This window comes from Lepisma saccharinum, chromosome 21 (genome assembly GCF_977018435.1).
Source record: "Lepisma saccharinum chromosome 21, izLepSacc3.1, whole genome shotgun sequence".
Taxonomy (NCBI): Eukaryota; Metazoa; Arthropoda; class Insecta; order Zygentoma; family Lepismatidae; genus Lepisma; species Lepisma saccharinum.
The window spans coordinates 116,230-128,332 of record NC_139249.1 but is presented as its reverse complement, the minus strand read 5'-3'; the positions used below and the strand labels follow the sequence as shown (position 1 = coordinate 128,332).

The window sequence follows — 12,103 nt, the reverse complement described above, 5'->3', positions numbered from 1 at the left end:
ATCAATGCAATAGGATGCATTTGTCACTATGTATGAGTAACTCCCTTCCCCCCCCCCCCCCCAAGAATGATACCATATGTTTCAAAAACTTGTAACAATGGTTAAATGCACAACATAACTTTGCTCAAATTCAAATTTACAAAGCCCGAAAGGCTAAAATGTTATCATTAACTTAACATCGCACTTTAAGTACACAATACAAAGATACATATATGAAATGGTGCCAATTCAATTTAGGATCCACATCTAGTGGGTGTCTGATAAGTCAATACCTGTCTTTAAGTTGGTAATACATAATGTAGAAACCATTGTATAGTGGTAACTATCACAGGGAATAAAAACTAATTCTGTACCATTATGTTGCAGGTAACTCAACATGCCACCAATGCTTAGCACAGAAGAGCAAGCAAGAACTGCTGCAACGTACGAGGTGTGGAAATCGGTAGTTCAAGTCAAGAGCTGAGAATGGTCGAAATGCAACACTCAATTCCAAAATCATCAAAAAATGTTAAGAGTAAACTGATGTGAACAGGTTCTGTGTTGGATGCGCAACGTACTGGTCAAGTGTCCATCACAATCCGAAGAGAATGTTGCACAAGTGCGGGAAATGTTTGAAAGAAGCCCTAAAAATCTATCAGTCAGGCCAGCAGAGAGAGAGGACTAACACGCTATACCATTGAGACTGTTTTTGAAAAAAAGGAATTAAATTTCTGTTCCTCGAAGCATAATTAAATCCAGCAAATCTTTCCCGAGGACTGTCACCACCGTATGGAATCTGCAGATTTCCACACCCGTACCTTGCAGTAATTCTTGCTTGCTCTTCTGTGCTAAGCGTTGGTGGCATGTTCAGTTTCCTACAACATAAATGGTACAGAATTAGTTTTCAAACCCTGTGATAATGGTTTCTCCATTATGCATTACCAACTTAAAAATAGGTATTGACTTATCAGACACCCTGTATTACCATACAGTCTTACAAACAATGATGAAGTTACGATGACAAAGACTGTTCATTCTCGCATGGATCAGTATGGCCAGCTAGAGAAGGTTCTGAAGTGCATGACTGATCATCAGATTGGTTAAGATTTAATGATTTTCCCTCAGCATGAACTTTCTTGTGGTTCTGAAGGAGATAATTCTCGTAGAATGACTTACCACATATTTCACACGCATGTGGACGTACCGTGGTGTGTCGTTTCCAGTGCTTTGTAAAGTAGTCCTTCTTTGAAAATCGCTTTCCACACTTTTCACACTTGAAAGGAAGATCCCGACTGTGAGTGGCCGCTGTATGTCCTGCCTCCCTGTGTAACCTGAGGTGGTTTTCGTAAGCAGGTGCCTCGCGAAAAGTTTTCCGACACATATCACACGAATATGGGCGTTCCTCGTGCCGTTTTTGGTGCTTCGTGAGAAGACATCTCTTTAGGAAAAATTTCCCACAGTACTCGCACACGTGTGAACGTTCACCACTCAGTCTTTTCACGTGCTGTTTGTAGTAGTCCCACTTTGAAAAACTTTTATCGCAGTGGTCGCAGAAGTACGGAGGATCTCCAGGAGAAGCTTGGTTCATTTCGTTCATGTGCGATTTCTTGTGAACTCTGAGAGTACCACTTTGACGAAACTTCCGCCCGCAAATATCACAGGAATACGGACGTTCGTCGGTGTGCATCCGTAGATGTATTCGAAGAAGGCAATTGTCATAGAAAGATTTCCCGCACACCTCACACGAATATGACCGTGCACCGGTGTGCCTTTTCAAGTGCCGGGACAGGTAGTCCTTTTTCGAGAAGCCCTTCCCGCATATATTGCATTGGAACGGCTGCTCGCTGGAATGTGACTTCATGTGCGTCTCAAGATATTCCTTCTCTGTAAAACATATTCCGCAAGTTTCGCAGGGGAACACTTTGCCTCTGGCATGACGAAGTTTATGTTTTGCCAAATAATGACATCGCAAGAATGATTTACCGCAAATGTCGCACACGCACGGAGAGTCACCTGGGTGTACTCTGTGATGTGCACGCGCTTGTGTACTAGGGAAGGATTTTCCACAGTGCTCGCATGGGTAGGGTAGATCCGATGAAGATGGTCTTATACTCACAGGATACGAGTGCTGGCCAGCCGTCTCTCCATTCAGAGGACTCTCGGTAACTTGCTTCTCAACAGATTTTGGTTTTTGTTTATCCTGCATTGATAACATTCCTCCAAAATAATTAGGAGCACCTAGCTCCCCCCTGGCACTCAACGATTGGTGCATTCTTACAATATTTTCCCACCCCTGAGAACTACCAAAAAAATCATTGCCGAGTTGCTGCATGCCTGCCTGCTTCAAGAAGGATGTTAAAGGAGAATCTACTGGAAACGGAAATCTTCCATCAGGCATGAAACCCACATTTGGTAAGTTCCACGGAGAAATTTTTGGTACCTCATCTGGAGTTCTTTTCTTTGAATGTTCTGAATATGTGTGTCCAACATGTTGGCTGAAAAGAAGAGGAAGGGATATGTTACATTTGTTGTAAGTGAGAAGTAACATGTTATGTGTAGTTGAGATGATACTTGTCTCTTGATAATTAGCAACACTGTCAGGAAAAGGTGATACAATATCTAGCTGTAGCTGATGGTTGCACAATGGTGACAATACGGGGAACCCGGAATGATGCAATTTTCCTCATGTTGAGGTTGTTTTCACTGACACCTCCTTAAGAAATGCACTTAACCATTGTGCAACTATCGGATATGGTTGCTACAGACTTTGTGCAAGTCTTGGTCACATTCTCCTACATTTTTGCCACAGGTCACTTGCATTCTGATCCACAATCGCTGTTGTACCTTTGTAAACGTGCCTTACGGCAATACACAAAATGATGTTCATTTCAACCTCGCAGACACACAACAGCACCGACCACTTTTGGTACTCTACACATCAACATGGGTCCCAACTAACTGACATTGCTCACTGCCTGATAGCACATACCCAGTGTTATCACCTTTTCCTGCACAGTGTTGCCACTTTTAAATTTACAACCCATGTAAACAACAACAACAAAGGACTTTGGTCAGAGGCAACACTTACCGACAATCTGTTATTCCATCATGACATATTGTTGCTCAGACAGGATGCAATATCCTGAAGTTTAAGTTCAACATTGTTTAACTATTTTCCCCTAACATCATGTTTACTACTGTACTGAGAAATATAAGAACAATGTTCATAGCACTACTGTATATCCCATTTTTTACATACTGCAGAATTTAGTTATATTGCCTTCACTTTCGCCTCTTCAAATCTCCCCTAGGTAATTTGAGGTAGTCTCCGGCTTGTCTCCTCAAATCATTGGGACTCTACTGTATTACATACATTCGAGCCAAACAATACATATACATGCACACATTATGTTGGAATTCAGTTAATGTTAGAGTTTATCATGTGCAAAATTCCACATACAATATACAATACAGCATTTTCTATGTAGGTACAAACTACGTTATATAAGTCATATGATGTTAATATTGGGTCGGTGCATAAGTTCGTAGCGTTTTATAACATACATTAACAGAAATAGGTACAATAATGAATTAACACAAGTACACGGGTGGTGAGATGACACATTGTTATTGTAGCCTAACACTACACAGTAACAACAACACTCACTCAGTCAGTAACGTAGTCGCCTCCCTTGTCAATGACCATCTTCCAACGTTAGGGAGGAGTTCGATGCCTTGCCTGTAGAACTGCTATGTTTTCAGTATATGGCATTAGCCCCATACACAGCACAAATTGTTTTTGAGTTGAAAAATCAGTTAGCCAAGTTTCAAGAGCAGCTTCATTAGGAAAGACGTCCTACTGCTGCACTTGATCCTCGGTTAAACTCGAAGAGCAGAATGTGCCGGAAATGTTCAACTTTGTCCACTTGACATCCATCCCATTTTGTTTCATAGGAAAAATGTGCTCAGAATCAGAATACAATGTGTTTTCACAAACAACTAATCAATAACAATGGAATAACGGACAAGGAACACTTGGCAATGCAGTGTTGCCAACCCATAATAAAATGCACCGACCCAATATTAACAGCATATATGGATCAACATTGTGGTTTACATTTTTTTGGGCTAGCTTTTGTGCTGCCATTTTCATACCTTGTAACAACACGATCTCTTATTTTTGGAATTAGTACTATCTGCATAACATTAGCTCTGGATCCTTTCCTCTTCGGCACAACCTAGATTATTGACATTCCTTGCCCTTTTACTAGAGTAATTTTATAATTCTGTGTCCTTTACGTAACTGAGAAACGTTTCCATATTCTTTTCCTCCATTCCAGACAATTCTTACCTCCACCTCCACTCTCACTATCTATTCCCATTACTTGCCCTTTAGCAACTCACAAGATCATTAAGCACATTTCTTGTAATTTGCACTAACATGCAGTAAAAGAACTAGGGAAGAAAAAGTACAGTAAAGTGCTCCCCTGTGCATAGCACCATGCCATGAAGGCATATAGAGGGTGTGGGGGTAACGCCTAGGGAAGGGGTTTAATTTAATTATAAAAATTGAACATAATGTGTATTCCAACATGAATTCAAAATAAGTAACACAACCCCACTTCCCACTTTTAAAGAAAAAAGAAGGAAAGAAAAAATGAAAATATGCAACATTTTAGGAAAATTATGATTTTCAGAAACTTTTGAAAATTGGATGTTTCCTGCTTGACCCCTAATTGTTGAACATTGTGAACATGTTCCTTTGTAAAACATATCAGTAAAATCTATCCCATAATATGTTGGGTAATAAGATCAGCATTTTGAAACTCATTTGCTAATAATAGTAGCAATAGATATGTTGTCTTGCGATTCAAGTCATACTGCCACATGTATAAAATTTTCCAAAAAGACAGAACTGACATGACAACACCAAAGAGTGGCGGTCCAGTCATATGGCATCTGACTGGCATGCAAGAAACTCTGGTTCAATTCTTGGAGGTGGGAATTACTTCAGAAACGTTCCTGCAACACCAGGAGGTTGGAACATGCTACTGATCACGTCACCTGTAGATCACGAATCTGTATTTCAAAATAAAAATAATTACACAAGCGGAAAATTTTATGACCTTCTGTTACTTGAACTTGCTCTGCAATTACACTCCAAGGCAAGCTGGGAAACACAGCTGTCATCTTTACCTATTTTTTCCTCCCGTTACTCTTTGCCTCACGAGATCGAAACACAAAAACGATATAGTCTGTGGCTGTGGCGAGCAAGGTGCAAGTTCGCTCAGCAAGCAGATGTGCATTGCTCGACGAGCAGAAGCGGACGTTCAGTTCAACATGTGGGCTATCTCACCATCCTGCAGAGGGAGGATCTTTCTCAATCACGTTTTGGATTAAACTTCAAATCATGAATCACAAAGTATTATTAATAATAACAATAATTGGTATTGTCAACCTTTGGGACAGCTCACTGATGCCAGGGGTCCCAGGTTCAAAACTGATTGGGCATGGGTTTTCCTTGAGTCTTCCTTCATGAATTTCATCACATGCATCCTTATCGTTGCAATTATCCAAAAAGTGGAAGAAAAGCAACGATAAATAAATCAAATAATTTCCACTGACCCATTTCATATTGAAATAAAGAATTTTATGCATATTTATCAACTTTCTTTTGTATTTTAGTATCTGGGTTCTACGTTTCGCAGATAGCCTAACTAGCCCAGAATACACGCTCCTGTTGCCGAGCAATGCTTATTTGGCTGCTAAGTAGCCGAGCATTCAGATACTTGACGCGTTCCAGTTGCCACTGTCAACATGTCATAATTAACTTACCTCGTACTCGAAGTATCATTGGTCTCGAGGCTAGCGTCTTCATCTTCAGACTCGGAAATTTCCTTTACAACCACGTCGCAAGGCACGGAGATCGGTTCTGGCATCTCTTCACTTTCCATCTCTTGCTTCACGTGAGTGCACGGAACAAACTCTGGTTCAGCTGCATTCTGCGAATGATTCCTAGATCCCACTTTCACCAAATTCAGTGGCATGTCGTCGTCTTGAAATTCTTTCATTTCCACATCACACTCTATCATGTCGGCGGCAGAAGTGGATGGCATACTTTCAGGATCTGGCGGTTCTATTTTTATCTTTGGTTTCTCTTCTTCTTCTTCATCTTTTTCACTCTCTTCTGAACTATAAATATGTTCAATTTTAATATTTTTGATCTCTACACTGAAATCAGTTCCTTTATTCTTTTGGCTGCAATCTTCTCTATCTTCAACTAAGTGTACATCTATTTTAATGTCATTTTCCATGTCTTTTTCTTCCCATGTTAATTTGTCATCAATTGTGGGTGTCTCATTTTCACTATTACTCATGTTGGTGAGACTGTTGTGATGATGATCCGGTCTACTAAGAAAGAACGGATTCAACTGCAAAAAAGAGAAAAAAAAATAATTACGTCAGAAAATGATATGAACTTCAATAAAGTAGTAGGAATACCAACAAAACCCTGACTTATCCATGTTTGTGAAAGTAAAATTTTGCCATGCAAATGAACCATGTTTACTGAACAAAAAATGCAAACTTGACCAGGAGTCGAACATACTCTGGCATACCATGACACGGCCTTACCAAGCCAGTCCAGTATTTGGCATCTTTTTATCTTCTGCTTTTCTTAACGTTCTACACCACCACCATAATTATCTCTGTTCCTCTCTTGTGAACTATATGTACATTCAAGTTTAGCAAAAAAAATTAGTAAATCAGTTGGTATAGAAATCATAGTTCAGCCTGCATTGTTTTGTAAAAATTCCCCCTGTTGAATATTTCAGGTTCACACTAGCGTGCGTTTGTGTGCAATTTATGCCCAAATTTCAAAATTTGATACACAAAAAGCATACCTTGAACGCCATGTCACGTTTGTTTTATAAAATAGTTCTTGTCAAGAACTATATATAGGGTGTCCGGATTGTAACTGACAGTTTCTTAAATAGTTATTACATTTTAACAAACTGAGCTTCTTGTTAACAAAGCATTGCAAAACCAATAGAATATTTGAGTTTGGTTCAGCAAATTTCCATACATGTACAAGTAGCAGTGGCAGCGCTAGTGTCGCTCAAACAGAAATGGCATCGGTACAGGAAAAAGCACGCATAGCCCAGGAAAGTCAATACGGGAGGTGAAGAGATAAGCAGGAATTCCAAGGTCCACTGTTCACGAAGTCGTGCAGAAAAGATTTAGTTTGTAAGCATACAAGGTTGAGTTGTTGCATGGAATTTAGCCAGATGACAAGTCGAAAATACATTCATTTGCCATTGACATTCTGCAGAAGATTGATGTTATCCCTCTTGCCTTCTTTCTTTGGGAGTACATCAAAGACATGGTGTATTCTGACCAAAAGATAAATGATCCACAAGAACTGTAGGACTGTATTCGGAAGGCTGTTGCTTCTGTCACCTGTCACCCCTCAGATGCTACGGAACACATGGAGGGAGATTGAATAAGGGATGGACATTCTCCGTGCAACAAACAGAGCTCATGTCGAGCTTTTAACTGCTTCCAATATAACACACTTTTAAAAACTGTCAACCCCACTCTGGACTGTTTATTATGAGCAATCTTATCTTTGGGCCTGTTGCAGTGACAGCCATTTAATTTACCCTCTGCCACTTCATTACTGTCACTTCGGCATAGTTATGTACCTCTTGCGATGGGATTATTGGATGCTGGACTTTTTTTTTCCACTTGAGAAAACATACATGATGTAAATAATGAACTGACTACGCATAGCATGAGGATTCTAGCTTTAATCACCCTGATATTCACTACCAAACATAGGTATCTCAAGAAGAGTCAGTTCAATAGCAGTGTTTAGTGGAATGTGACGAAGATATGACTATCGTGTGCTGATTGACCATAGAAATAACAAGAACAGGTTAAGTAACAAACAAAATAAAGGCCTGCCTTTTTTGTACGGAAATAAAAAAAAATGCTTTGAAAGGTATGAAAGAAAAGCAATGATGAGTACATTGTGCACTTAAATTTATCTATTTTTTTGTTTGATTACGATGCTACAGGAAATCTGACACCCCAATCAAGGGAAGGCGAACGGACATCAAAAGTTAGCAGTAAAAACCAAGTCTAACTCGAGCACACTGCCCCAATCAAGGCAGTGACAATAACAAAATTGCTCTGGCTAGGCAGTTTTCAGGTTGCTGTTTCAGATCGCACCTCGTTAACACCCTTGTAACATTACAATATATATATCCTCTTTTTCCAGGACCTTGAGTTTTCAAAAAATTTAGATTTATCCATGACTTTCCATTTATGACCACGTCCAGACTATTTCTGGATTTACAGGTCACTGTGAGCCTGAAAAACTAAGTTTGACATTTTACATTCCACCTAAGTATTTAAATGTTCAATACTTTTTATACTTATGATTGTTTAATCGTATTCAGTGGTGATCTCAGGCAGACCCAGTTAGTATTTGTGACTACTAGGGTTGGAAAAAAATAGAAAAGACCTGGCCCTTTTGAATGGATGTTGTTTTGCGAACTGCAGATAACTATTTTACTTGCAGTTTCGGTTGTGAGGCTGCAGATTCATAATGTCATACTTTGGAACTAGCTACATGGTGCAGCAATCAACTGGCATTTGCTTCTAGTTACTAATTTGTTTTTGCCTTACGTGCACGTGCCTACCCAATGCATTAGTGGTAATGCTGTTGTCTTGTAATTAAAGGGCACAGGGTTTGATCCCCAGTGAAGACATATTGAATGTTGCTCAGATTCAATTTTAAAACTATCGATCTATTCCTCAGTCCTGCAATACTTCGCCTGTTGGGTAGTAAACGGATCATTAGATCCAGTGGTTGACATTAATTTAAACCTAATTTGATTATATCTTGTAAACCGTAAGAGACATTTACACCAGGTTTTCTGCATTAAAAAGCCTCATCAATTGAGTTATTTTTCAATGCTAAAAAATTATCAGTTGTCACACAGCAAATTAGATAAATTAATGAAATGCATTTTTGAGTGAGGAAAATATGTAAGAAATTATCAAAGGGTCATAATTAGATATCTGATGACTGATGCCATGTCACTCTGTCATTTGCGACCAAAATTGATCATGTGCAGCATTTGATGGATTTATGACTGGCGATTTTATGAGCTGAGTGAAAAAGTGCCATGGCAACACTAGCAGGTCGAAATTTTGTCAACAGATGCACCCAACATAGGTGGCAGAACATCCTCAAGCTGAACCTCGCCCACGCAAATAAAGAATCTTCAAAATTTTGTACATATTACAGCAAAAGATCCCAGTCAACAGGCTGCAAATTTTAGTCGCCATGGCGACCGGGATTTTTCGAGCCCTGGTTATAACCTTAACTATTACTCTTTATTATTATAATGCCATAATTAAATTATTCAGTTTCAAGGGGGAATGGAGCATTGGCTCTTAAAAAAATAATTCACCACACTGTGGTCCGACAAAGGTAATAAGTGGCCAAAATACAACATGCTCCTTGCCCAGGTTTAGCTACTAAAAGTCAAATTGTACAGGACTTCAAAAGCCAGAATGCAAATATTTTTTGCTGAACACAAATATAAAGGGGATTGATACTAGAGTTTCAATAAAGAAAAGAATCGGTAACACTTTCATATAGGGGTTTCTTACTTTTTACAGGAGAAAGTACTTATGCAAATCATTTTCTGTAGCATTGTGGAAGTTTGTGAATGTAGTTTTCATCCATTTTAATGCGAATGCAGGTTGTTTTCTGCGAAAATCTCTGTCCAACATGCTGTTTCTGCTGCTGACATTTGCTTTCTGCACGAGAGCACTATGTTCCGTGCGTTAGATGACATAAACCCCTAGTCAGTGTTTCAAACTCGCCGTGTTTTCACTATAACATGACGTGTCGAGTATTTTTAATTTCTTTTAAATTCTTTTTAACTATGCTTGCCTATCCTAACCTTACGGAAAATGGTTTGTGGGGCTAACATCAACGGTTTGCGAGGTATTACCATAATTTCAAATGTGGGCACGAAAGTAGGTATTTTCCAGTGAACAAGGTTGCAACACTGCATAAATCGACAAAACACTCGCGCAACACGCGATGAACCAGTACGCTATCGCCATAATGTGTGTTACAGAAACGAAATAATGAGTAACAGTAAGTACTCGTAAATGTAAGAAATACGACATTATTTTCATTAGAAATTCGTTATTTCACCTAAAGAAACGTTCCGCAATGCAGAATAGTACGTTAGCAATGTAAAAAAGTGTGAAATAAATGATTTATAGGTGTCACCCCTATAGTAAAGTAGTACCAAAGTATCACCAAGGGTATTATTTGTTCTGAATATGTGTGGTGGGTGTGGCCAGTTCGGGAACTAACATTCAGAAATGAATGAATGAGAAATTTGAACATGTAAGAATGACACACTGTATTCACAATGCATGAGATATGCCACATTAAATTTGGCGTGTGCGAGTAAGTTAAAACAACTATTTAGTATATAATTGGGCACAAATGTTTTTAGTTTTCATAAAAATTGCAATTTGTTTTGAAACTGCTCAAACTACTTTAATGAAGAAGAAGTTCTCTTGGCATATCAGCCAGGTGATCTCTGGATAGGCTTCCGAGCTTCGAGAGCTGTCACTCTCATCTCTGAAGATGAGAGTGGCGTTAGCTCTTGAAAGCTGGGAAGCCTATCCAGATCTCTGCATTCAATCCCTGAAGATGAGAGTAACATTAGCTCTCGAAAGCTTATCCAGAGATCACCTGGCTGATATCCCGAGAGAACTTCATCATCATTCGCCGCCAGGAAAGCTTCAAGAATTACTTTAGTGAAGTTGTAAGGCTACGAAATTAGACAAATATAGCAAGCGGTAAGCATGTAACGGGAAGATAGTGAATTATTTTTTGTTATTCAGAGTTGATGTTGTGCCACTTTTGGCAATTGTGACGATGAGCCTGAGTGATTACTAGATAAAACTGATGGAAGGTGTACTAAAAAAAAAAAAATAAGCCCAAGCGTAACTCGAACGTCGGTGGCAATATCGAAAGTCAACAGCCAACTAGTTGCCCTCACAGCAATTTTACATAAAATAATTACATACTGTATATTGCTATCTACCAATAACTTGCCATGCGTGGTACTGCAAGTACAGTTCTGAATTTCATTGTATCAATTCTATTTAATTTCGGAATCTACCAAGACTGCAAATACCTATATTACATTAAGCACGACATAAAATTGTATCAATAGAAATGGAAATAACACAAATTATCAAATAGCAAATAGATATAAAGACAAACTCTCGACATGGAAGACTTGCCTTGTTCTTCAAGAAACAAACGGCCAGAAGCTGAATTTTAACTGTTGTCACAATTTTTTGTACTTTGTACACTTTTTTTATGTTTCAGTTTTTTGTTTAATGAAGAGGGGCGTATTTTTCAATGACGAAAAAAAATGACAACACCGGAGTAAAACCAGACACATAGTACCACAGACAAACGCCATGAATGAGTGATTGAAATTAAGGAATGAACACACAGGCTAATCACAGGCTTCGCCTACACATCACCCCCCCCCCCCCATAGCATTCAATTCATCAATGCCTATGTACCTTGTATCAATGCTTGTGTAGAGTTCGGTAGCGATGTACGTGCTGCCACGATGTAGGGATGTAGATACCCAACATTTGTGCCATTGTCTTCGCCCAATATAAATCTCGATAAAAGTCATCTCATCAACGTTGACACAATGGTAAATGATGTTCGTAGGTGTCGATTTTGCCCCAATGTTGAATGTTTCTGGAGGCGGCCGTTGCGAGCAGTGTTGCTTTATAAAGGGACATTTCCATTACCTTAACTAGATTTTTTTTTTAGTGTTGCCTGTTCTTTGCACGACGCTTTGCACCTATGGCTATGTTTTGCACTTTCCTGATCACGGAATGATGTGATCAGCTCCAAGCCCTTGGCCGCCTTTTCATCCCAAAGTTTGCTCCAGGTACCCACTATACGATGCTGGGTGGCAGCCGAAGCCGCTTGAACAGGTGGACAAATTCCCGGTCTCTGTCATGGTCCCAACGACTGAGCTGCCGTGGCTTG

At 39.3% G+C, this 12,103-nt stretch overlaps 1 protein-coding gene across 1 annotated transcript; it reads right to left on the bottom strand.

Moving 5' to 3' along the window:
• Positions 1-830: 830 nt before the first annotated feature.
• Positions 831-11,505, bottom strand: LOC146003975 (uncharacterized). The gene is made up of 3 exons (XM_083142508.1): positions 11,329-11,505; positions 5,815-6,410; positions 831-2,474 (listed from the first exon to the last, which is right to left on the bottom strand). Exons 2-3 carry the CDS (start codon positions 6,354-6,356, stop codon positions 992-994), a joined length of 2,025 nt encoding a protein of 674 aa, XP_082998634.1. The 5' UTR covers positions 6,357-6,410; positions 11,329-11,505; the 3' UTR covers positions 831-991.
• Positions 11,506-12,103: the final 598 nt, after the last annotated feature.

What these genes read in the sequence shown, in the direction of transcription:
- LOC146003975 (XM_083142508.1), bottom strand. Translation starts at nt 6,356, where the DNA reads ATGAGTAATAGTGAAAATGAGACACCCACAATTGATGACAAATTAACA. An exon ending in AATGATACTTCGAGTACGAG is followed by an intron (nt 2,475 to 5,814) that starts GTAAGTTAATTA and finishes TCTTCTTTTCAG; the next exon opens with CCAACATGTTGGACACACAT.